Genomic DNA, 24,123 nt, shown 5'->3' on the forward strand with positions numbered 1-24,123 from the left:
TGTGTTTCATAATGCCAGTTGACTGAGAAATAGCAGAAGATGTTTTGTTGATGATCGAAAAGCCTCAGAAAAGATACACTCAAAGGAAAGTTTATAATGGCGGTATACACTAGCTAGTTATTGGTGAATTAGTGGTATCATACGTTCGGTGGCAACGTAGCATAGAGGTTGCTAGTGCTTAACTCCCGCCTGCCGCTTCCTCCACTATAACTGTTTCGAATGTGGTTTAAGTTTATCGCAGTTCGAGTATTTTGTAAAAAATCAATTGAACCTTGTCGAACCATAAATATAGATTTTCCTTGAAGTTGAATTGAAAATTGATAAATAGCATGAAGTTTAACTGAGAACATGAGACGTACGAATCAGTTTGTGAACCATCTTTACAATAAGAAATTGGATGAATGAGCGGAAATCTACATTGATTTCGAACAACACAAAATGCAACTTTCGGTGGCAATTACATTCTACATTCATTACATTTGGTTGATAGTTTGTTCAATTCTCGGCGTAATGCCGCCATGAAACTGACTGTATGCGCTATTAATTAAACTGAGACAAATTCCAGGGTCTTCTTGTTTGCCACCTGTAGTCGCTGTGAGGTAGAACTATTCAGCGCTACCAGAACGGTTATATCTCTTCGACCGTACGCTGTGCGCGTCGACTGACCGAGTTTGTTTCTTGTCCTTAGTAATCTATGCGGAATGCGCTTGATAGGTGTAATAAGATGAAAACAGAAGTGATTTTGCACAATTTTTAGACTTTATTTCAATATGGACCTGATTCATGAATAAAATTATAAAAAAAATCAAAATCAATCAAAATTTGAAATATTTTAAGTTTCGAAAATCCCTTTTCTTGTATCTAGAAACCTTAATCTTTAGAAACTTTGTTTATTTCCTCCCCAGTCCATTCATAATATGCCGCAATGGGGATGGGCGTCACGTTTGACTTTGACAATTCTGTTTCATTTGATTTCATTTATTGGACACAAAATGAAGCATGGATTGTTTTGTAAATTTTTTTAGTTATTGTTGTTTCATATAAAAAAAATCTATTTTCTCAGCAAGTAATGCACAAATCGTTTTAAAAAATGTCAGCACAAGATGAAAGGATTCTATAGAATGCTATTACCTCTTTCCAAATATACTCTGAATCCCACGGGACCAGTTATTTCGCCAAATATTTTGCTGTTTTTTTTTTCAGTCAACCGCCTATCAGGCTATATTTTCAGCAAGTTCGATGCTGTCATGCCCTAACTTCGTGTGCACTTATTTGATCGTTGGTCTTTTGTTTATTATTATAACGCGATGCAAATCGGTTAAATATACACACTAGCAGGAACTTACTAGAGAGGAATGAAACAATTTTAAACTGACCGATGCTCGAAAATACTGTGTTTTGATGACATTGAGTAATTCAAATGATTTTACGACATGGACTACAAGTATGCTGGGTTTCCACAATCTCCAACCTTGAGTTGGAAAAAAATGAATGTAATTTCTTATACAAGCATTCTGCGAGTCGATTTTGCTGCGATGTTGGTTTCGCATACCCTGCAGTGTATTAGATGTCAGATTCAAGACACAGACAATTCAGGTTGTCATTTCGCAATTTGGACATTGTTGAAATATTAATTATAAAGCGTTAAGTAATAACAAATAATTAGATGAGATTTTGGAGTACAATTTTCATGTGAAAAAAAAATGAGAAACTTTTTGATAAACCCTGTGTTAAATAAATATATATGGCGTCTTGCAGAGAACTCTATGATTCTAGCTAAGGTTCTGATGTAAACTTAGTGTTTAAACAAACCCGAAGTTGCCAATATTTTGTACAACCACGTAAGGGCGTTAGATATTTTTGCTTTGTTTATTAGGTTTTCTACTCATCTGGTTATTAACAAAATAGGTTAAACATTATGATATCGTTATTTATAACTTCAAACAATTATTGAAAAGGATCCACACATATATATAACCAAGCTTTAGGAAAAACATGACTCGTATAAGTTATTTTTGAATAAAATGATTGTCGTCTTTGAATGTATTTATGTATAGTTATTGGAAGGGAGAAAGTAAATTAACTGCTACTTTACATTGTCTGTTAGGTGTGCAGAAGGGAAGATTATCACTCCATCTTAAACATTTATATTTAGTTACAGAGACCACCACCGTACCGTAGCATCATTATATGCTGATAAATCAAGATTTGTCGCATGTGGTCGAGATGTTTTGTCTGGTTGAGCTTTGGAATTCCAATTTATCACAATTGACTCTAACGTGCCGCCTAAAATACTGGAAAAAATTAGTAGGGATTATGCATGTTTGCTGAATGGAACCAGATGTTGAAATACGTTTACCTATAAAGTATAAAAAATTAGAAGCAAATCGTTAACTGCTATTCTCATACTATACATGGCATCCTATCAATATACCAATTAAATTGAAATAGTGCGGACGAGCAACGATGCCATATTTTGAGGCATGGTTGATTTTCTATATATTGTATTGTGTGTATTATATTCTTAGAAATCAAATTGTAGACATATAGCAACTAACCCCCAAATGTACCCCATTTCATGTTGAAATCATCATGACAAAGTTAATTTTTCCCAAAATTCGAACAAAGACTTTCGTAGGAATCAAATTACACCAGTTTTAGGAACATTACATGTTCCACCCAGTCATTATCAAATTAAAATTAATATTCTCAAGACCTTTGGCACTGATTGAAATATTTATCTCTAAGTTCACATCCGTACGATGTACCTAATTACCCTTGTTGAGATAATAGGAATTTCTGTTTATAACGTGAATCACGAGCTCACGTTTACAGCATTTAATAAGATTTATGATGGACGTATAAATACGACTCCGATATCTTTCGATAGGGAGATGGAAGACGATGTAAACCATTCTAAGCTAGTCTGGATAAATGTTATAAGATTTATATTCTGTGTGTTGTGGAAATTTACGAATAAAAACATATAGAGATTTTTAACGCATCTTCATTTACGTGGGCGTTGAAGCTGAAGGGTGAACGGGTAACTTGCAAGTCGGAGACAATCTACGAAATAGCAATATATGGTAACATCACATTCATTTACCAAATATATATGCCATAAATGGTGACAAAACCGACTTGAATTAACCTTCTGAAACGGACCAGATCAACGGGCAACAATCAGGACAGGCAACAATTTGACGGAATCAACCAAAAAGCTGACCAAGCGAAAGCTTTCAACAATTGCCGAGAAACCGTCTCTACAAAACGTGCAAAAATCAAATTCGACCAACTTACGAACGTCGGGGAGATTCAAATTGCCTGGAACAACGATTGAAGTAGCAAATTGTTGACAAGCCGATATAATCAGAAACATTATGAAAAGACAATAATCTCAATTGAAAACAGTTGAACTATGGTAACGGACTCTGGAAACGTTAAAATCATGAATATGGACTGTATTGAACATCGATCGAAATGAACTTTTTTAGAAAATGATATATGTTCGAGATGAAAAACCTAATCAAAAACAAACTGTTGAAAACAATGAACTATATGGACTGTTTTACGGTAAATCACGCGCTCTATTCCGAACAATAGAGAAATTGTCGCGCTTACCTAATGGATATACAGATCAGGAGCATGTCATCCTACAATTTGTTTCATGATTTGCAGGTTTTTCTTCTCATTGAGACAGACATTTTTCATTCTTCCACTAATACTAAGGTAAAGTACTTTTTTTTCTTCTTATATATACATGGCGTTTCATTCGGCTTTCAATTTTTATAAATTAATTAATGGTAAAACTTTGAATATTCTAATTTCAAATACCTTTAAAGAGATTTATATTATTGAATATTTGTGGTTAGCATTCCTTTTCGATTGAATAGATTTCGTTATTATTAAAATGCTTTCTAAAAGTAGATTCGAGCGAGTCATACTTTTAATTATTTACAAAGCCGTCATATAGAACGGTGAAATAATAAGCTCGTTAAACAAAAATTGTATCAAAAGCGTTATTTTTTCAAAAAAGCCCTGAGATGGCATAAACTTAAAAATGCGTTTTTTCTTCCCGACATGGGACAAGCATATATTGACCAACTAGGTCTACAAAATCGTAACAATGCGATTAAGCGAGTATAAGTATTTTAACTTAGCGAAATACATTAAATTGAAAATATGTTTTAACCGACCAAACCAAAATTTTTAAAATAAAAATACGCCATCCTTCTGTAATTCTACTTTACAACCTTTACTCTTTCTATAAACTCTTCTTTATTTCAATGTCGTGTCTCATTATAGATCATATACATTTAAATATTTTTTTTGACCTATATCATTAATTTTAGCATTGTGTATTGTATTTTTCTATATATTTTCAATTTATTAGAGTTGCCAAATCTTTAAACTTCCAGTTAGTAAGATGGGGAGATAATATAGCAACTAACCCCCAAATGTACCCCATTTCATGTTGAAATCATCATGACAAAGTTAATTTTTCCCAAAATTCGAACAAAGACTTTCGTAGGAATCAAATTACACCAGTTTTAGGAACATTACATGTTCCACCCAGTCATTATCAAATTAAAATTAATATTCTCAAGACCTTTGGCACTGATTGAAATATTTATCTCTAAGTTCACATCCGTACGATGTACCTAATTACCCTTGTTGAGATAATAGGAATTTCTGTTTATAACGTGAATCACGAGCTCACGTTTACAGCATTTAATAAGATTTATGATGGACGTATAAATACGACTCCGATATCTTTCGATAGGGAGATGGAAGACGATGTAAACCATTCTAAGCTAGTCTGGATAAATGTTATAAGATTTATATTCTGTGTGTTGTGGAAATTTACGAATAAAAACATATAGAGATTTTTAACGCATCTTCATTTACGTGGGCGTTGAAGCTGAAGGGTGAACGGATAACTTGCAAGTCGGAGACAATCTACGAAATAGCAATATATGGTAACATCACATCCATTTACAAATAATACATGCTATAGACATAATAAACCAAGGCTGTGGGTTGTCCCAAATACCTACCTCCTTTTAGAACGAAAGAAAATATTAATAAGCACATTCAATTCCCATCCATGAACCGGTTGTTGGCTATAAATGTATATGGCCATAAGTGTAGAGTGTTGTCCATTGAGAGAAAGTGCTATCAATAAAGGTACCACGCATGGAAATACGTAACTAAAACGATTTTACTTCGTGTTTCAAGCAATGGATTGTTATCTGCAAATGGGTGGTCAGCATGCATTCCAACCATTTTTATTCATTTTCCACTGTGATCAATATTCCTAATGCATGACAACACCTACTTAGCGTAGCTTCGATAAAATCGAACTGAATATACGCTGGCGGTAAAAGGCTTAGCAAATATCGCTCTATCATCGTAAATTGCTCAAAAAAGGACTGCGCCGCGGTCAACCAATGTCTCGAAGGCGGCGAGTAAACATTACGTAGGCGAAGTATATTCAGTTCCATTCGCGTCTTATAGTCGACGGATCTCGCCGTCGTTCTGCCGTAATAAAGTTTAATCAATTTAAGTGAAGATGATATTATACAGATTCAATGTAGATAGTCTCGACAGTGTCATAAAAATAACAGTTCCTTCAGGCGAGTGTGCGACTAATCTATTTCGTTTTTTTTTCGTAACTTTAAGAGGTAAAGGTAATATAAATATATAGAACATAAAAGTTTATGGTCAAACCTAATAACATCTGGGATTAGCAGGTCAGATGGTCCAAACACTGTTACAGAAACAGTTCGGTCTTTGTGTCGTTGACCAGGTACTGTATAAGGATGGGAGTGAGTAATCGTTTAAACATTTACAGCAGGAATTTTAATCTTACTGACGACTACAACCTATAAGCAGTCTCAAGCATGTAGTAACTTAAAGTTTATAGTAAGTAATAAGGATGATACAGTATCAGTAGCATTTTGAATATATGGATACTGTGCTTCCATGTAGGATATGTGCTTCCATATGCCCTCAATTACATTTGCGTAATATATTTTCTTTTTCTGCTCTAAAGAGCACAATATATTATTTCATAAAGTTAAATTTAAGTTTATGGTTATATTATTTGAAAGTCATCAACAGCTGGTTTTAGAATAAGAGGCAAGGTAAAGGATATGGAGATGAGACGATGGATATTTCTCCTGATCGTAATATTCTGTTTTGCCATCGTGTCTGCGGTGAGTTTTATTTTGTTTTTCCGAAATATTGCATCAGCGAATTTCTAACGTGACAAGGCGGGAGTGGCTCATTTGAAATGGAGCACATAAGAATTACACAACTATATAGATTAAATGGAGAGCATAAGATAGTAAATCTTTAGATCAAGTTTGTCACAATAAATCTGAAATAGTGAAACGCCGTTCCGGCAAACAATCACACCGCAATCTGCGCATTTTTGCAGTTGTTAATTAGATTCAGTTTACGTATTTTGATTAATAAATATAATGTATACAGATCTGTAGCCTTAAGGTTATTGTTTCAGAATGCCCCATGTTTGCAAGTTACTATTCAATCTTTACATTCTAACGTAATCGCTAGATTAAAGCAATAAATTTTATGAATACATTGTTAGGGCGTTTCTTTCCAAAATAGTCAGTTATTTTGATATGTCTCATTCTCAGAAACGAAATAGTGGGGATCATGAATCCGACAGAGAGCGTCACGTCAGAGCTCATCTAGAAGAGGCAAGTAATTTTTATTCAAATAAATTCATGACATGAGTCGAACGATTATACCATCCAATACGATTCATCTAGTTATTAACTGAATGAATTTGAGCATAATAATATTGGTATATATCACTTCAAACAAATATTATAAAATATTCCCTCATATATGACCAACCTTTTTACAAATCTTCAATTTGATACACTACTGTTAGGCGTGTTTGAAGGCCAATCCGGATCTCGCCCAATGGAACAAAATACAAAAACAAAGTTAAAGTGTTTGATCAAGAAATTGAGACAAGATGATATCGATCATAGAAATAAAAACAGATCGACAATTTATGTTAAATATTGAATTTCCTTGACAGAAAAACAATCGATCATCGAAAATTAAAGAAGCCGATGACCGAAGAGAAAATCGAGTCAATAGGGACGGAACACCGTTATTGAAAAGTATGAAAGGAAATACTATTTACCTTGTTACTTAGCGTAACCCGGCCACGGCATGCCACTGTTGGTATGTGGCTTTGAGCTTGGATACACATACTTGAAGTTGTTAACAATCTCCTAGTTGCTCAGAATTTAACATTTAGAAATTCGAAACATATAAGTTAGTTTACGAAATATTTGATCATCAGTACCGTACCGCTAATTTATGTAATGCTCATAGATGGATGAATTCCTAGAATAGAACGACAAAGAACAAGCTTTCCATCCGTCAAAGTTCATTGTAAGGCTGTCATAACCATGTGCCATATAAACATAATCTTGGGTACTCTTGCATGGTGAAGTCATTTCGACGCAAATCAAAGAATATGCTGTTGGGCCATTTCATTATACCCAGAATATTGGAGTTTAATTTCAGTCTGTAATACAGTTGTTGAAATCTAATCTGTAAATGCGTCGCCAACCATATTCTGGTAATGAATATGTTTATATGGTATTTTGGAGGTATGTGTAATATGTAATTAAACATATGAATAGTGTTAAATACTCCCTTCATGTATCATAGACTGATGAAACTGGTTAACAGTACCGTTAGAAGTAAAATTGCATTTATACTGTTTACAAAATACTGATAAAAACTTCGATTCCTCGCGCGCGATCACGAACTATATTATCCAACATATTTGAACTAAGCGTAACCTCCTAATTCCTTTCATGCTATTCGCCGACTACAAAACTTTGGTATGTTGGTATGAAAATGGTGTTTATTGAATTAAAATTTTTCATATTTTAAGCCTCATTGAAGCATTGCAAAATTTCTGATAAAAGTTAATTTTAGTACGTCTCGCTTGCAATAAACTTACCTTCTGAACATTAGATTTTCCCTTCTTAATGCAATCTTATTTATGTTACATTACAATATTCATAAACAGTTTAACAATATATCAATCAATCCCGAAACCTGTTTCTAATATTATAAGTTCCCATTATTGGTCTATTTGGTTTTTATTTTCAACATTGCATCATTGTGTATTTTCAGACCCGTGTGCCAAAGTAAGATGCAAAAAAGGTAAAGAGTGTTCATTGGACAAAAACAACTCTCCAAAATGTGTTTGTATTCAAGAATGTTCGACTATGGTTACGATTGACGACAAGTGAGTTAAAAATCCAATTGTTTAGCAAGAAATTATTGAGCAGAGTAATGGCTATATCGAGGCAACTACGATATAAAATCACAATAATCCTTTAGAATAGAAATTTGATGATAAGTTGAAAACGAAAGAATATAAAGGAGTACTTCGATTTAACGTTTCCTGAGAGCAAAATGTCGATTAAATGCAAATTTTAGTGTTTCATAAACTGTGCTTACTTGGACTTGTGAAAACCGTCAAATCAAAACTATATTAGTATTCAGAAATTTGGCTTGTTCAAATCAATAGGGTAAACCATTTGCAATCTTTTTGATAGGAATTCTTTTCTACCAAACAAAAATATAAATATTTTTTTTATATTTAGGGTCTGTGGAACCGACAACAAAACATATGAAAGTGAATGTGTTTTACGTCGTTTGAAATGCCTTGGAAGTAATGATAGAAATATTAAGAAGACTTTAAGAAAGTTAAAAGTCAATTATCTGGGAGAATGTAAAAGTAAGTCAATTTCTGTACATATCAGTGAACGCAAACTTATTTATCTATTTTATAACCATCGATGAGCAAATAATTTTAAGATTAACGCGTTTACTCTTCTCACAACTGACAGTGAGCTTTTACGATTTCTTAGCTTCTTGTAGGCCTGTGCCAAGACATGACCTTACAAAATAATTGAGATTGGGAATTCTTGATATTGTGATGAAGTTGAAGACTTGACGCACTCTCGAATTGTGAAAATCTTGGTGGTCGATACATTGGACATATTAGTTATTAATGCGTATGGTTGTTAAAATATGAATATTCGTTGGAATGGGTCAATCTCCAATTTCAATTAGGCTATTTAGCACACAGCGCAATACCTTTACAAGGAGATGACGACATTTAATACTGACACGAAGTTTTTAAATATTACCTTCCAAATCCGTGTAGTATATCAAAGCTGTATACAGTTTCGATTTCCGATTGTTTTCGCAAATTATCAGCTACAGATAAATTTTCCCGCAAGAAACATGTCTCAGAATACTCTATACTTGGTGTCGAGAGATGAACGACTAATTTCCTTCTAATTACAGCTTTCAATCCACTTTATTTTGAACTGGCCTTTAATTTTCAATGAAATCGATTATAATCTAAGAGTTTCCACATTTCAAAAGCAATTAAACGAATAAATTAAAGTGATATATTGAGAAACCGCCATTTAATTATACGTTCTTAAGAGATATTGTGAAAATAGTGGTGACGTATGACTTCAGTCAAATGGTGATATCTGCTGAGGTAAATGTCAGATTTGATCTCTCTTTTCCCGACATGTAGCATGTGACACTTTTAAACTCATGTCATGACGATTACACATGTAATGAGTATCGGAAACCGGATAAGGACATGGTTTCACACGATATTCTTACGAAAAAACGACTTAGTGAAAAGGTGAATTCGTGTATATCCAAGTTTAAAAGATTATTGAGGAACTGTCAGCTATTAGTCGATATCTTTACACTTGATTTTTCGTTTTTACAGTGCTCACGTCATGCAAAAAATCTGAAATGAAGGAATATCCCACACGAATGAGATCTTGGTTGAAAAACGTATTTTTAGAAATGTACGACACTCCGGAGGAAGAAGGTGGACTAAGTCCGAAGCAGAGATATCATGTGAGTCATACGCAATACTATAAAACTAAAAATATATAATAATAATAATAATAAAACTATATTATTCAATGTAGAGTGTTTTTCTCTTTTATTATCTGTCAAATATCAATTGACAGATAATTAACTGTAACACGCTAGTGAAGTTGCAAAGTATTGCAAGAACAGCATCTCTGATAATCGTTACATTGGTTTACAGCTTAGGTAAACACAGTCGAATATTCGAATCCTATTGGACTTTCAAGAAACAAAGCTAAATAAACTTTTGGTAAAATGTCTTATCTACTGATAACTAAACAAACATTGATACCTAATAGATTTTGAAGATGCATTTAATTCAAACTGAAGTTGTAAGATACATTGTCAGTCAATTTTTTTTTATTATAAACCGGGTTTTTGACCCGTAAAGATGAAAGTTATGACGTTATTTAAATATTATTTTGTCAACATAGCGTGGCGATTTCAAGTATACACCTACGTATGCGATCACGTTTTCACTCGTATATTTACTAAGTCATGACTACAAGACTTTCGCTCGGTGAATACTAATGAACCTTGGATTTCCGAATAAATCTGTGTCATGTTTATGTATGAGCCGAAAGACTAATCCACTGCTCATCTGTGGCGTCGTCCATACTATGTTATCGTACGTACAGATTTGTTTTAGTTGCATTCTGATGAAAAATGTCAACACTAAATATTAAATTCACCTGTGATGTGTTTTAAATGTAGTATTTAAATGTATTTAAATGTTTGAAATGTAGTATTTAAAAACAAGACATGATGGAAAAATAGTTCACCTTGCTTTATTGTAGTAAATAGTAATTTTATGTCAATATGCATTTTCTGGAGCACATCCAGTGAAAAAATATAGTGGTAATGCGTAATGGTATTTAATGTAACCTAATAATTTTGTTATTTTTCTTTACAAAATTAGTTCCAAACTTGGTCTAATGGACTAAATACGTAAAGTATATTTCCTATACTATTACAGTGTCATAAAATATAGGTTCCTATATGCGTGTCATTCATCTGTTGCAAACGTTTTGGTTTCCACTGTGCATGCAATATTCCAATACAAAACGTTTGTGAAAATTAAGTTATAATCGCAAAGACTGAGCAATAACTGAATCACACTAAGCCGTATAAAAATCGTTTTTCGGTTTGGAAATTTATGCGTGGGATGCACTTTTTTAGTTATATCATTTAAGCGAATTTCAATCTATATTCGATTTCGATTTAAAATAAGACAAATCTGAATTTTATTTGCCAAGCATCGTCCATAAAAAAGCAGAACGCTGCGGAGATGCGCAGTGTCTCTGGATCATGCATGAAATCATGAAACAGATAACATATTTTTAAAGTGTTTATCTTGACGACAAGTGACGTCATTTATCTTTGCGAATTTCAATCACAGGTGTGTTTTCTTATATTCAGTTACGGTGGTTTTTCTTAATGTGGGTATTGATTGCATTCTTGAGGTAATATAAATTTGAAGAAAACGCAAAAAAATTGTGCTTAAAACCGAAAAAGTAAATGTTTTACTTTTCCTAAAATCTGATAAATTTTGGTATCAGAAGATTTATATAATATATGCAATGGCTGATAGTAAAATAAACATGTCAGGTAATATGATCGTAATAATTTTCATTTTTCAAATGAAATTTTCGAAAGTCAATGTCAGATTGCTAACAGAGTAATTGCTAAAAATCGATCGGGGTTGTCAAAACATCACTTCAATCGACGTCAAAACGAGTTTTATTACGGATGAAATATTCGCCATGTCAAAGTGGTCGAGAATTGATAAACGATTTTGGAGCCCATTAGACGACCTCTGACCTCAGATTATTTCACTCGTTTTATGTTTTCTCAAATATTAACCTAATTATCAGTTGATCTCTAGCAATTGTGGGCAACAGGTTGAAGCGTGAACGCTTTGAACGGATGTCAACGTTATACGTGCTGAAATTGAATTGTTTGTTTTATCAGCTTACACCTTACAGTAATAAAAAAAATCGCAATAATTTGTGAAATTTGAGTCTGAGATTAGCGATGAAATAAGAGTAGTTTTGTTATGAATCGTGATTTCATGAAATTGTAGTTTGTATCAGAGTTTCTAGCTGGGCTAAATTGTTAATTAATGTACTGAAATTATCAATAATCTCGAATAAATATTGTGTTTCCCATTTTTAAATCAGAATTTAATGGGTACTGCAAAATAAAAAGTATTAGTAAGTTCTGCAAATGCAGTAACGTTTTTCATATGCAATACAAACCTAAATCTAAAATTTATCTAATAGTAGTCAAATGTGGTAAAATGCACAATTAAGTTCGATCTGCCACATGATAGTTTAATGAAATTGATCCATTCCACAAATTTAAACTATACAATAACAATAAAAATATAATTAAATGTTGAATCAAATATAAGGTATACTTAATATTTTGGTGAGGAGAAAAAGATTTGCTGTATAATATTATTTGTAGTTTACTAAAATCAAATAAAACTGAGCATCTAAAATTGGTTATATCTCAAGTGCTCCGACCTCTAGATCATACCAATAGTTTGTTTTATACCGACAAACCAAAATCCTTCATAATAGGTAACTCGATATAAGTGAACAATTGTCTACTATCATTCAACCATCAAACGACTTCAAGGAAGGTACTTATTATTGAGAGCAAATTGTTGCCGATCAAAGAGAAATTTGGTCAAAATCAGATAATTCGCTTTTGTCAATTCCAGACGACATGACTTTTCTCTTAACTAAACTATGAAAATGTATTTCGAAAATTTACCAACCAAGCGTGATTCATTGATAAAAAGAGTATAAATAGTAAACTAACCAACTGGCCGGGAGTGACAAGAAGGGGATGGGAAATCCAATATACGACATACCGGTAATTTAACTCTATCTAAAAAGATTTCACAATACCGCCAATCGACGCAACTTTAGATTGCTTGAAAATAAAGTAGAAGAAAAAAAGTGACATTACGTTACAAGTACAATGTACGACATCAATCTGTGGCATCCAAGCATTTATATGACATGAAAATGTCAACACGCGGAGACCAACGTAAATACATGTAATGACATTTGACCCGGCACCAGAAAGCTTGAAAAAAAACAGGTATTTTATTCTGTAAATGCCAGTAATTTTGTTGTGAAATTTCAGTAAATAGTAAAAATCATTCCGGGAATAAGACGATACGTAATACTGAACAGATTTCACATGTAAAATACACGTAAAATTACTAATACTTTACCAGTGATAATTAATTGCTTTGACTTGGTTTCCCCGATGAGCGCGATATTCGTCGTGGAAATGTAAACAGGAATGTATTTGTTTAGAATTCCTAATTTACGCCCGATTTTTAAAATATGTATTACGCGCCGTTTTTATTAACAATTAAGCATTTTCGGGATAATTCTTCATCCTAATTAAATGAAACTTTGCGTGCATTTTGCATGTATAGCTGTGCTAGCCATTTTCATGAAACATAAAAATAACTGCTTATCGCTTTGATTTTCATTTATTTTCCCATCCTGCCTTAAAAAGCAAAAGTAACTTGATAAAACTTATTATTCCTACATAATATAAACAACGATTTTAAAATTAAGATTGAACTAGGGCGATGTCTATTATGACATAATAGTTTATGTATTTCTTGGTCTACTGGAGGTTTGGCATCGCTCGCTTATTACATACACGCCTTGGCGTAACGACAAAAATGGCCAAATAATTCGATAATAAACTGTCCGCACCCACATTAACATTTCAAGGTAATCTGACACTCGTAAATTCAAATTCTATCAGAAACTTACCCGACGATTCAGGATTACCATTTTAACAAGGTAAAACAACCACCCGTGCTGACGACATAACGGACGGTGTCCACTTTAAACGTTTCTTTACCGCAGATAAACGGGCGATTAGTTTAGAAACAGTGAATGAAGGACATGTATGTACTAAAGCTGTGTGACATAAATTAAAAATTCTACTTTTCCAAATGTAACAAGCGGTCTATTTCTTTAAATAAGCCTGCTACATGATCAATTTACTTGACGGATTTAATACGGCGAATGTATATATCATAACCCAGTTACACAGGAAACCGCTCGTTATCTTGGTTTTAAGTGCGGCTTTTCTAAGTAGGAATACTGTGTCGTGATAACAATCCTTGTTCGGACCAGTGATATAACCCACAGTTTAATATACACCATGTCTATCATACACCATGAAATATTTTATAAAAGGACAAATGGTTGTGTGGTAACAGATTTATATGTATGTCTAAGGGCCCATATATGGTTCAGAAAGCAGAACATACTTTCGCCTATTTGAAGTCCCAGCAGAATGTCGCGTTTGTGAGTACCTGCATTTCACAATATTTCGAGTCACTGTGATGTGTTCTGGAATTTTCATAGACTTCTGATTCCGAAACTATCTATGGAATATTGACCAATACTTATTATGCTACATAAAGTAAGCACGTCGTTTCAAGCAAGAGGTACATCTGCAGGTACATTTTACTAGACATCGATCTATTAGTCATCGATCTCATATCTTTCACTTCTGTTTGCAAATCTGACTTATCTCTATTTAATCCATTCGACCACTTCATCTGAAGCTAAGTAATTTAGTATTTATTTTGCACCGCATCTCATCAAGTATTATCAATAAATAATATGCTGGTAAACTAAGCGAATTCGACCGTGGCTTTGCGGTAGGAGTCGAGCTTTATTTCACAACGAAGGGGTTGGAAAAATACAAGCATTGCTTCGAAGCCTTAACCCCCTCCTTGGTCGCATTTGAGAGGAAGGTATATATTTGTAAAGTCATTTAAAGTAGTCAGGTTTGGATGGAGTCTAACGAATACAGCTGGTTTTGAATTTTTCGGTGTGAATTCCTTATCATATTGAACTATTATTGATTCGTATTTAGGTTTTTCAAAGTTGACACGTATGCCGGTGAAAGCTTGTCTATTTGCTAGGATTAAACAAAATATATTGAAAATAGACTTTGGGTAAATAGTGAATCACGTTATAGCCTGATGTTTTTATTGTTACGCCCCAGTTAGCACGAATCGTCAATTTTCAAAATTTGAAAGCAAAGCATGAATCCCAACCCTAGATTAGTTTAAGCCAGATGAAAGCTGTTGCAAATACCAAACTGATCCAAAGATTTAAAACAAAAATCAGAAGGTAGCCTCAACAAAAATTTAATTTTAAAAATTGATATGGAAATGATTCTAAAATGCGCTTGCTTCATTCTACTAAAACAATCATTCTAATAACGGGCTAAAAAACATAAAACAGTTATTACTGGAGTTGTACAGTGTGACTGCTGCGTTATATCCCACGATCAAACTATTGGTGTTCATACCTACGTCAAACAACACCTTTACCCTGACCACAACGGATTGAAATTATTTCAAGCGTAAATACGTAATAATCCGGGAAAATTTATAAACTAATAAGTTCGCCTTTATGAAAACAATGCCTATATGTGAGTGCATTTTAGAATCGGCAAATATTGATTATTGTTTTAGCTAATGAATAAAACAATTGTCGAGAGCTGCTGTGAAATATTTTAGGCGAAGGATAATCTGGGAAGTTTTCCTAGGTGTGAATTTTAAATGAAAGTTGGATTATTCCACCCAGTCATTGTAACTTGGTTTACATGGCTCTAAGATTTCCATGTAGCTAAGTCGTAAGTGTTGGCGAATTTTTCGTGCCACATTTGAGTTTGGATTTCAGTTTGCAAGTAGCTAATGAAATTTTCGTTGGTAGTCGAAACTGCCATCCTTAGCTTGCACAGAATATATATATATATATATATAGTCTAACACTGACATGGGCAAACTAAGGCCCGCGGGCCAAATCCGGCCCGCTGGGTAATTCAATCTGACCCGCTAGATGATGCCATAACCAAACTAAAACCAAATTTTGATGTTTTAGCAAAAATATAACTCAAGAAATTTGTTGAAATTGCGTTTAAATTTAGTTTGGGCACGAGGCTTATTGTTTTCCAGTTTTGCTTTTGTATCACTGCAGCAAATATTCTTGATAAAAAGGTATTTACGTCACACTTAAATGGCCCGCAAAATTTTTGGCCCCTGCACCAAAAACTTTTCCGAATGTCGAATGTCGAATCTTTCCTTGAGGAATACAGCTGCGTTGTTATATATAACATTTGCAAAGATATTGAGAACTAAATAGGAAAGAGAGGTTTGAATCTGAGTCATAGAAACACATTTTTCTTCCATAACAAAACGCCATAATATGTTACACATACTTGTGAAAATTATTACTCTTTTTTAATAATTTAATATCACATTACAGGGTCGTAAAGTTTTCTACGAAAAAGACCGATTACAGGATTTTGAAGAAACTGAACCTCATGACATCGTTGAAAGGGAATTCAAAAAGTTTTATCCGTTGTATAAATATCCAATTCACTGGAAATTTGCGGAATTAGACAAGAAACCAAAAGACATGTAAGATGAATTCTTAATATTTATTAATCGACTTTTGCTTTTAACTCCTATCATTTACTACTCGTTATGGATATATCTATGGTAGGGGTTCTCAAACGTTATTTGGCCTCTATCAAAACCGAATAATTTTCGAGGTATTACTGGAATTTTCTGTAAATTCAGTTGCATCATAGATGAATACCTTTTTGTCAGCGCTTACTAATTCTACATGAGCAAGATTATTATGATGTGTCTGTTTAAGGACCAGGCATTCAAGCGCACATGACATGTCAATTCCTCATCTACGGTGTAAAAAATACTTACAGGCTAAGCTGAGCCATGAAGATTTATGTTTTTCAAAACATATGGCCCCATTTTTCCAATGTGTAACCAAATCCTTATTCGGCGATAAGACGGTAAAATATCACATAGTTTTCCTTATTTTTTGTTATCAAATCATATTTTAAGGAAATTATCTAAAAGAGAATTGGAGCCATTACGTGCACCTTTGATTCCAATGGAGCACTGCACAAAATCTTTCTTCAAACGAGCTGACAAAAATAAAGACAAGAAAATATCATTGCAAGAATGGGGGCATGCACTTGGATTAGAAGAAGGTATTTTATTGATAAATATAAATATACGAATCTAGATTCTAGAGCAGGGTGGGCACGGTTTTTGAACCAGGGGCAAAAATCAATATTTGATTTCAGTTCGATTTTAGCAGCATCAGGCGGGCCAGATAAAATTACCCAACGGGTCTGTTCTAGAGGAACGAAAAGTAGTTTAGCAGATTTGTTTGTATTGTCGTTGTAATTGTGGCTCTAAAAGGTTAAAGCTTTGATCGATGATGGAAGGTTGCTTTGTTCCACTCATCTTGCTAACAACGAAGTTGAGGTATACTTGAAATTATATTTAACCCAAAGTTGACGTTTATTATGTTTCCGTCAATACCAAAGTCCTGGGTTAAGCACACCTTATAATCAGTCACTGGTAGATGTTAGCCTTCAATAATTCCACAAACCTACAGGCACAAAGGTGGGTAGCATTTTCATGGGGTGAGAACATAATTCAAGTTCCGTTAAGATGTGCGAGGGTTGTGCATGTGGTTACTCATTCGAGTGAAACCGTTGAGCAAAATTGATGCACAGGGTTTTATCACATAAGACTTTTATCTCAAGTGGGTCGCTTTGATTTTATTATACCTTTTCTATATATATAAACCTAACAAATCGAACTGCTAGCTGAAATAAAGCAGCCACACTTTAATGAGATGAAGACGACTTGAATCAGTCAATGCGATAAGGGTTGTTGTAATCCTGCCAATGCATAGGTAATCCTTGACGTAATCAACATCCGACGTTTTCCATTTCAGGTGACATCGATTCGAAGTTGATAGTTTAAAGAGACTAAGAGCATGTAGAAATCGTCCAACACAACATTTCATGCAACGACCTTCATCAGCATATCATTTGTTTTACCTTTGCTACCAATCGATAGAAAGGAATTATTCTTCACTTAACAATCACCGCTTTGCATTATGTTTAGATATAAGGTTGTTCAACTGGTTTAATTTTCTGCCATTTGGAAGAAGAAAATCCATTGTAATATATTTTCTATGAATGAACTTTTTTAAAACCAGTTTGCAAGTTAAATATAACTTCACTGTTTATATCTAATAGGCAACAATGCTATATTTGTGTATTTTTGTTTGTTTTGGATATATATTGTTTATTTTGTTCAGTGTTGTGTAATTATGATATATTTTATATCTATTCAGAAGTCTCACACTTTTAAGTCTAATGCTAATGTGTTACTAAACCTGAGGTAAGGTTATTTTTTACATCCTATTGATTGGTGTTGTCTGTAGATAAATAGTTTTTTATTCCGAATATTTTTACGAAGATTTCTCATTCAGATTATTCAAATCTTAATCAACTTCGAAAGAACTAATAAGCAAAAAACAGATATATTCTCAAGAAAACATAATTCACTGTTTCATCATTTGTAAAAATTGGTCATACTATTTTCATGATATCATATTGAAAATACTTGAGACTATTGTGATATCGATATTTTGTATACTCATGCTTCGCATGGTTCAAAGTTGAAAAAACAAATAGATAGTAATTCTGAAAATCGCTCTTCCTGGTTTCATCGAGTTTAGGACTTGCTCAATTGTTTGCATATATTCATTTTAAATACATGTTTACTACGACATAACTCTATTTATCCTAATAAAATTTGTTAATGTTGTCTCAGTTTGTACCATTATGATACCATTGTATCATTACCCTTCTACCATTACAGCCAACATCTTGAATACTATTTGCTAGTAAGCAACCTGTGGGCTGTAGGCAGTGGTGGGATTTTATTTTTTTGCCAGCCGGTCCTATCACAAAAGTCATATTTTTCACCCGGTTCTGTTACAAAAAGTCATTGACAGTAACCAGTAATGCTAACCGGTTCGCTGATCTCATAAAATTCCGTGAGACGGTTCTATAGAACCGGTGCGGACCGGCTGAATCCCACCACTGGCTGCAGGTGGATATTCCTGATCGTGTGCACTTAACAACATTATTTTTTTGACTTAGTAGAACTAAGATGGTTTACAACATAACCTAAGATGGTTACTAACGTTTTTTCGATACATTCCTACATTCGCCTATTTTAAAAAAACTTTATTACTGTCTCACTATACATTGGAGTTAATAATATCTAATACTTCTTCAGTCTAACGTTAGCCTCGATCCTTCTTGTAATGCTAAGGGCAACGAGTTCGGACATTTTACATTGACATATCAAGGTAACTTTCTAAAGTTTTAGCTATTGCATTCCCAAGTTTTCATTTATGCAAGCAATTTATTGTCATCCAAATTTTTGCATGTGAGTTAGTCCTAGTTTTTATCCGGACACATTCGAACAGCACAAGTTCAAGAAACAACAATTTATTTTCAGACAGTCTTGTTGCTTGTGGAATGTAATTTTCGAGGCATCGACCGGCAGAAGCCCATCGAAAATTTTTGGAATCTTCACCAATAGTAAATATTGCAATAACTGTTTCGTTACTCAATTGCTATCTACTCAGCATAAAAAATCGCATACAACTGAACTCGTTTATTGAGAACAGCGGCACAACTTTACAAAACAACCTAAGCAGAAACAATAACAAATAAACAAAACATGCTAACACGATTGTGCAACAGCTGGACTGGTGCGTCAGACGGACGCGATGCGCCGCAACAATTAAGAGGTGTCGCTCTCCTCGTCAATTGAGCAATCACATGCGACGGCCCAAAACTTGTTTTCAAGAAATTAGGTTAGAAAGTTAAGAAAAACAGAGTCATTTATAATATCTGTAAAATATACACTATGGGGCAACAAATCGTGAATGGAAGAGAGTTTGCATTCCGGTAACAAATTGTGGCCCAACAATATTTTATATTCTTCTATGATTAGGCCTATCAAAACTAGTTTGTGTTACAGGATCATTGGGAATATTGTGACAGAAACAAATCATAGAATGACGCATCAATGATTTGCACTTCACTCGCGGGACAAATATTGCCAAACACTGTGGAAGATCCAACTTTCATTACCGTAATTCAATCCACGAATCATGTAAACGTTCCAAGTCAAATTGTGAAAGATGGTTCAGTTGATTCATTCATTATTTCCTCCGAGTTCAGGGGAAACCAGTACCGCCAATAAGAGTCTCGAGACCTATTTTCTATCTCTAAAAATCCGTATCCTAGTCGTGCGGTCAGGGAATGTCACTCCTGCACTATTTCATGCGCCATTCTACAATAACCCAACTGTTTTCAGTCTGGTATGATTTCAAATAAAATAAACATCACACAGAATGTTTGAAACAACTTGTTCCCACTAAAATCGTATTTTATATATATATAGGATTAAAAATAAAATGATAGATGATAAATAAGAAATAAATAAAAAAAAGTCCTAATTATTATAAATTATTTTGATTTGCTCTCGCTACAAATATGATAAACAGCTTTTTTGGAAACCAATTTGATTTTGAAAAAATTTGGTAATCAGTTCGTAAATCTATCATGAGAACGTAAATCACTTACTAATAAAAATAAGAAAATAAGGGACTGTATACCAGTAGGGTAGGATAATATCAGGTCGATAGAAAACAATATCAGATTACAATATTTTTCAAGTTCAAATGATTAAACACACCCAACGAAGATAAATACATAATGAAAAAGTATAAAAAAAAAATACAGTAATAAACATTGATTGTGTTGTACCGTAAAATAATACAATACACGCAAATTTGGCAAAAATTCGAGACAAACTATCTCTCGTTAGAACGGTGAATCAGGTTACTTGTATTTTCACGAAAATATTCAAGTAAAATTTGAAGTTAAATCCCCAGAAAGGAAGTATTAATAAAATAATTATTCGTCATATTTCATTCAGAACAATTATTACCACTAATTAAATTACAATTCAATGGTTCGCAGAAAGAAAAGAGAGAAAATGAATTAGATAAATTTAACTTGACTTCAAATTCAAAACTCGCACAATATTGTTTGAAATAAAGTTCGTCAAATTACGATTAGAGGATGAACAGAGGTTTATTGCATCAAATATTATCGAATGCAATATAGCAGAATGCGTGGGCAAAATCATTATATTTTAGTTTAAATATTTTTCTTTTGTGTTATGGTGAATATACAAGATATAAAATATTGTAAACAAAATATTCATGAAAGATTTACTACCGCATCGACTTCTTGCTAATGGTCCACGAGATTGACTTATGTCTTTCATACAATATAAACATAAATACAAACAAAATTCGTTCATATAGTACGGCTTTTTAGGAAAGAGAAAGAGGTATATAAACATGAACAGTATTAAGTACAAAATTCCATTTTATCAGTTTTTTATTGTACCACAAACACAATTCCCTCTCCTCAGATCAAATATTAACAAATATACAACATTTCTTTCAATCAATCTTTTTTTCATCCGAATCCGATGGTATTTTAACTTCAGAATCTGAAGATGTTGATATTTCAGAGCAATTCGACAATCCGGATAAAGTTTTGCCTGAAAAAGTAATATTGATGGGACTTACGAATTGAATCCAACTTCACTTGAAATTTAATGTTCACGCATAAGTAAACCATAAAATTTACTTTTTCTTTGCTAATGTTTATTGCGAAACACACGCTGCTGAGTTATCGCTGGTAGTATCTCGCATCATTTATTGTTATGTAGGATGTGATAAGATTTTTATAATTATCAGGAAATGAGATAAGTCGTTTTAAACATATAGCGAACTACATATGCCGCGTATTGGAATAGTTAACCACTTATTTCTATTGGATGCGTGAACTCTATATCGAGAAACTCGTAACCCATTAGCGCAGATATGAAACACCTTGGGCCGGTAAGGGGTACATATGTCATTTTGCACCATTACTATGCCGCAGACGTGTGGAACTCGCTCGAGATAATTAGAGGTGTGATGATAAACACATAGTGCACTAGCCGTCTAGCCTGAAGTACAAATATAAGTGAGTTTTCCTATTTTTTTTTATTAGAATTTTTACCATCATTGTATGAGTAACAGCGAGTTACACTCACCTAGTTTCTTTCTTCTGGATCTTTTGCTGGCGGGTTTAATTGCTTCCAAGATTTCAGGCAGATCCTTTGGTGGAGTCATGGAGTGGGGAGAGAATCTATAACTCAACAAAGCTTCTCTGTCGTATATTAATCTGTTTGACACTGAAATAACATGAAATGGGTAACAAACTGAATATTTCAAAAGTTTTACGATAAAAAAAGAACCTAAGATGATTAGTTGATTTTATTGAAAATATTTAAACAAATATTCGGCATCTTCGGTTTCCTGTGCTGAAAATATTGGTTTATTGTTTTGATAGGCTTATGCCAACCTCTCAAGTTGTATGAAATGGGTTGGTTTGACTACGCAGAGCAGACCAAATGTTATCATGCCTAAAATATGAATATGCAAGAAAAACAGCATATCACATGACACTGCATATACGATGACGTTTAAAAAACGTCATTGTTGCATTTGTTGTTCAAGCACTCTTATCTTGTACCAACAAACTTTTAGGATTGCATCAGCTTTCACACTAGGGTTGAAGGGTTCTCGACACCTCCCATTTGGTTGATATATTTATAGGAGAAATTGTGACGAGGAATAAGCATGTTAAGGTTGATAAAATATAATCGACTGGTAACATCCGCAAATGAATTAACTGGAGTCGAACTGGAGCCTGGTACTCCTGAAGTATGCGCACCAAGATGTCGCATAACCTGAATCCCAACCTGGTACACAACCTGAGTTCAGGTTGTGCGCCATCTTGGTGCGCACACTTCAGGAGGTCCATAAATCTTATATATTTTCTTCATATCGGTGTTTAGCATTAAAATAGCAAAATTACTCCAGTTTATTCGTGAATTTGTGCCCTCATCGCAGTAGTAACAATTATATTTTCTTTTCCTGTTATTTAGAAACTTATTTCTCATAACACACCCCAAGGTCATTGATGTCCGACATTTTACCCTCGGTGTGATAAAATTTATAATTCAGTAGCACGTTACCCACTAGTAGTAGCTTGTCTTTTTTTCGAGAGGGAGTATGAAATTAATCATAAAAAATTAATGAAAATATTTGACCTACTAATAAAGCACTCCAGCAATTATGTGACCAATTGTAACCTGTGGCGAACCTCGCACAAACATGATAGATAAAATTTGTAGAATATTTCAATAATAAAAATATTTTGGTTATAATTACCTGATGGACTATTACTCAAACTGCTTGCAAGAGGTTTTTGAACATTTTTTCTAGCTGGCATTTTTACGGGTGCAGACGCCGTTCTTGCCAACGCCTGCTTTCTGACATGAGAATGAGGCATAACTGTTTTCCATCCTGTCAACATAAAACCGAATAATTTCAAAAGTGCACAATTCTGATTTTCCGTAAAAATAGTGTGGTCACAAATTCTTCATATACATAATTCATGTTATACTAAATTAGTTTAAAATATTTGAGTTTGCCAATCTTAACGAAAGTTATTTACACAAAATATGGAAACACACAATTTTGATTTCTCGTGAAAATAGTATTGTAGTATCTTCAGATAAAGAAGGTTGTATTAAATTAACCTAAAAATAGGAATAACCTTTTCCTATGTGTATGGTACTCTAAAACGATAACACTTGTTTTATATGATTAAAAAATAATAATGAAGATACCTTTCAGACCATCATCTCCTTCATTCACAACTTTTCCATGGTGATATTTCTGTTCTTCTTTAAAATCATGATTTTTATTTTCAACTTTTTTCTTATATGTGCCTTTAGTTTGAGACATAGGCAAAATGTCACGAAGACTTTCGTTTGTGTCTTTCATTGCTTCAGTTTAGATTGAAGATTTAGATCTGAAACCCTCTCGTTTACTTTCGCTTTGCAATTATGCGAAACACCACATAAAGTTCTGAACGATCTTATATAGACCCTGTGCCAATTTTGCCCTTGTTGTTTTTGTATGAAGCCACAATTCTCCCAGAGACAGCTCATCGTTGCACGTCAGCTTCATACGCTTGAAGCAACAACTGTTAATGCAACAAAAGCGTGTTCCATACTTAACCTCTCCCTAATTTATAGTCTTATCT

The 24,123-nt window shown here is 33.5% G+C and overlaps 2 protein-coding genes across 2 annotated transcripts; one reads left to right on the forward strand and one right to left on the reverse strand.

Annotated features, from left to right (window-relative positions):
- The first annotated feature begins 6,034 nt into the window (after positions 1-6,034).
- On the forward strand, positions 6,035-18,691 carry LOC120347346 (SPARC-like). The gene is made up of 9 exons (XM_039417274.2): positions 6,035-6,218; positions 6,663-6,725; positions 7,076-7,160; positions 8,194-8,308; positions 8,670-8,803; positions 9,824-9,957; positions 16,302-16,456; positions 16,904-17,052; positions 17,811-18,691. The coding sequence occupies exons 1-9, from the start codon at positions 6,156-6,158 to the stop codon at positions 17,837-17,839; spliced, it is 927 nt and encodes a 308-aa protein (XP_039273208.2). The 5' UTR covers positions 6,035-6,155; the 3' UTR covers positions 17,840-18,691.
- A 1,617-nt stretch (positions 18,692-20,308) lies between these two features.
- On the reverse strand, positions 20,309-23,985 carry LOC120347359 (uncharacterized). The gene is made up of 4 exons (XM_039417292.2): positions 23,705-23,985; positions 23,244-23,378; positions 22,061-22,201; positions 20,309-21,520 (listed from the first exon to the last, which is right to left on the reverse strand). Exons 1-4 carry the CDS (start codon positions 23,859-23,861, stop codon positions 21,420-21,422), a joined length of 534 nt encoding a protein of 177 aa, XP_039273226.2. The 5' UTR covers positions 23,862-23,985; the 3' UTR covers positions 20,309-21,419.
- Between the last annotated feature and the right edge of the window lie 138 nt (positions 23,986-24,123).

Source organism: Styela clava, chromosome 11, assembly GCF_964204865.1.
Source record: "Styela clava chromosome 11, kaStyClav1.hap1.2, whole genome shotgun sequence".
In the NCBI taxonomy this organism is placed as follows: domain Eukaryota; kingdom Metazoa; phylum Chordata; class Ascidiacea; order Stolidobranchia; family Styelidae; genus Styela; species Styela clava.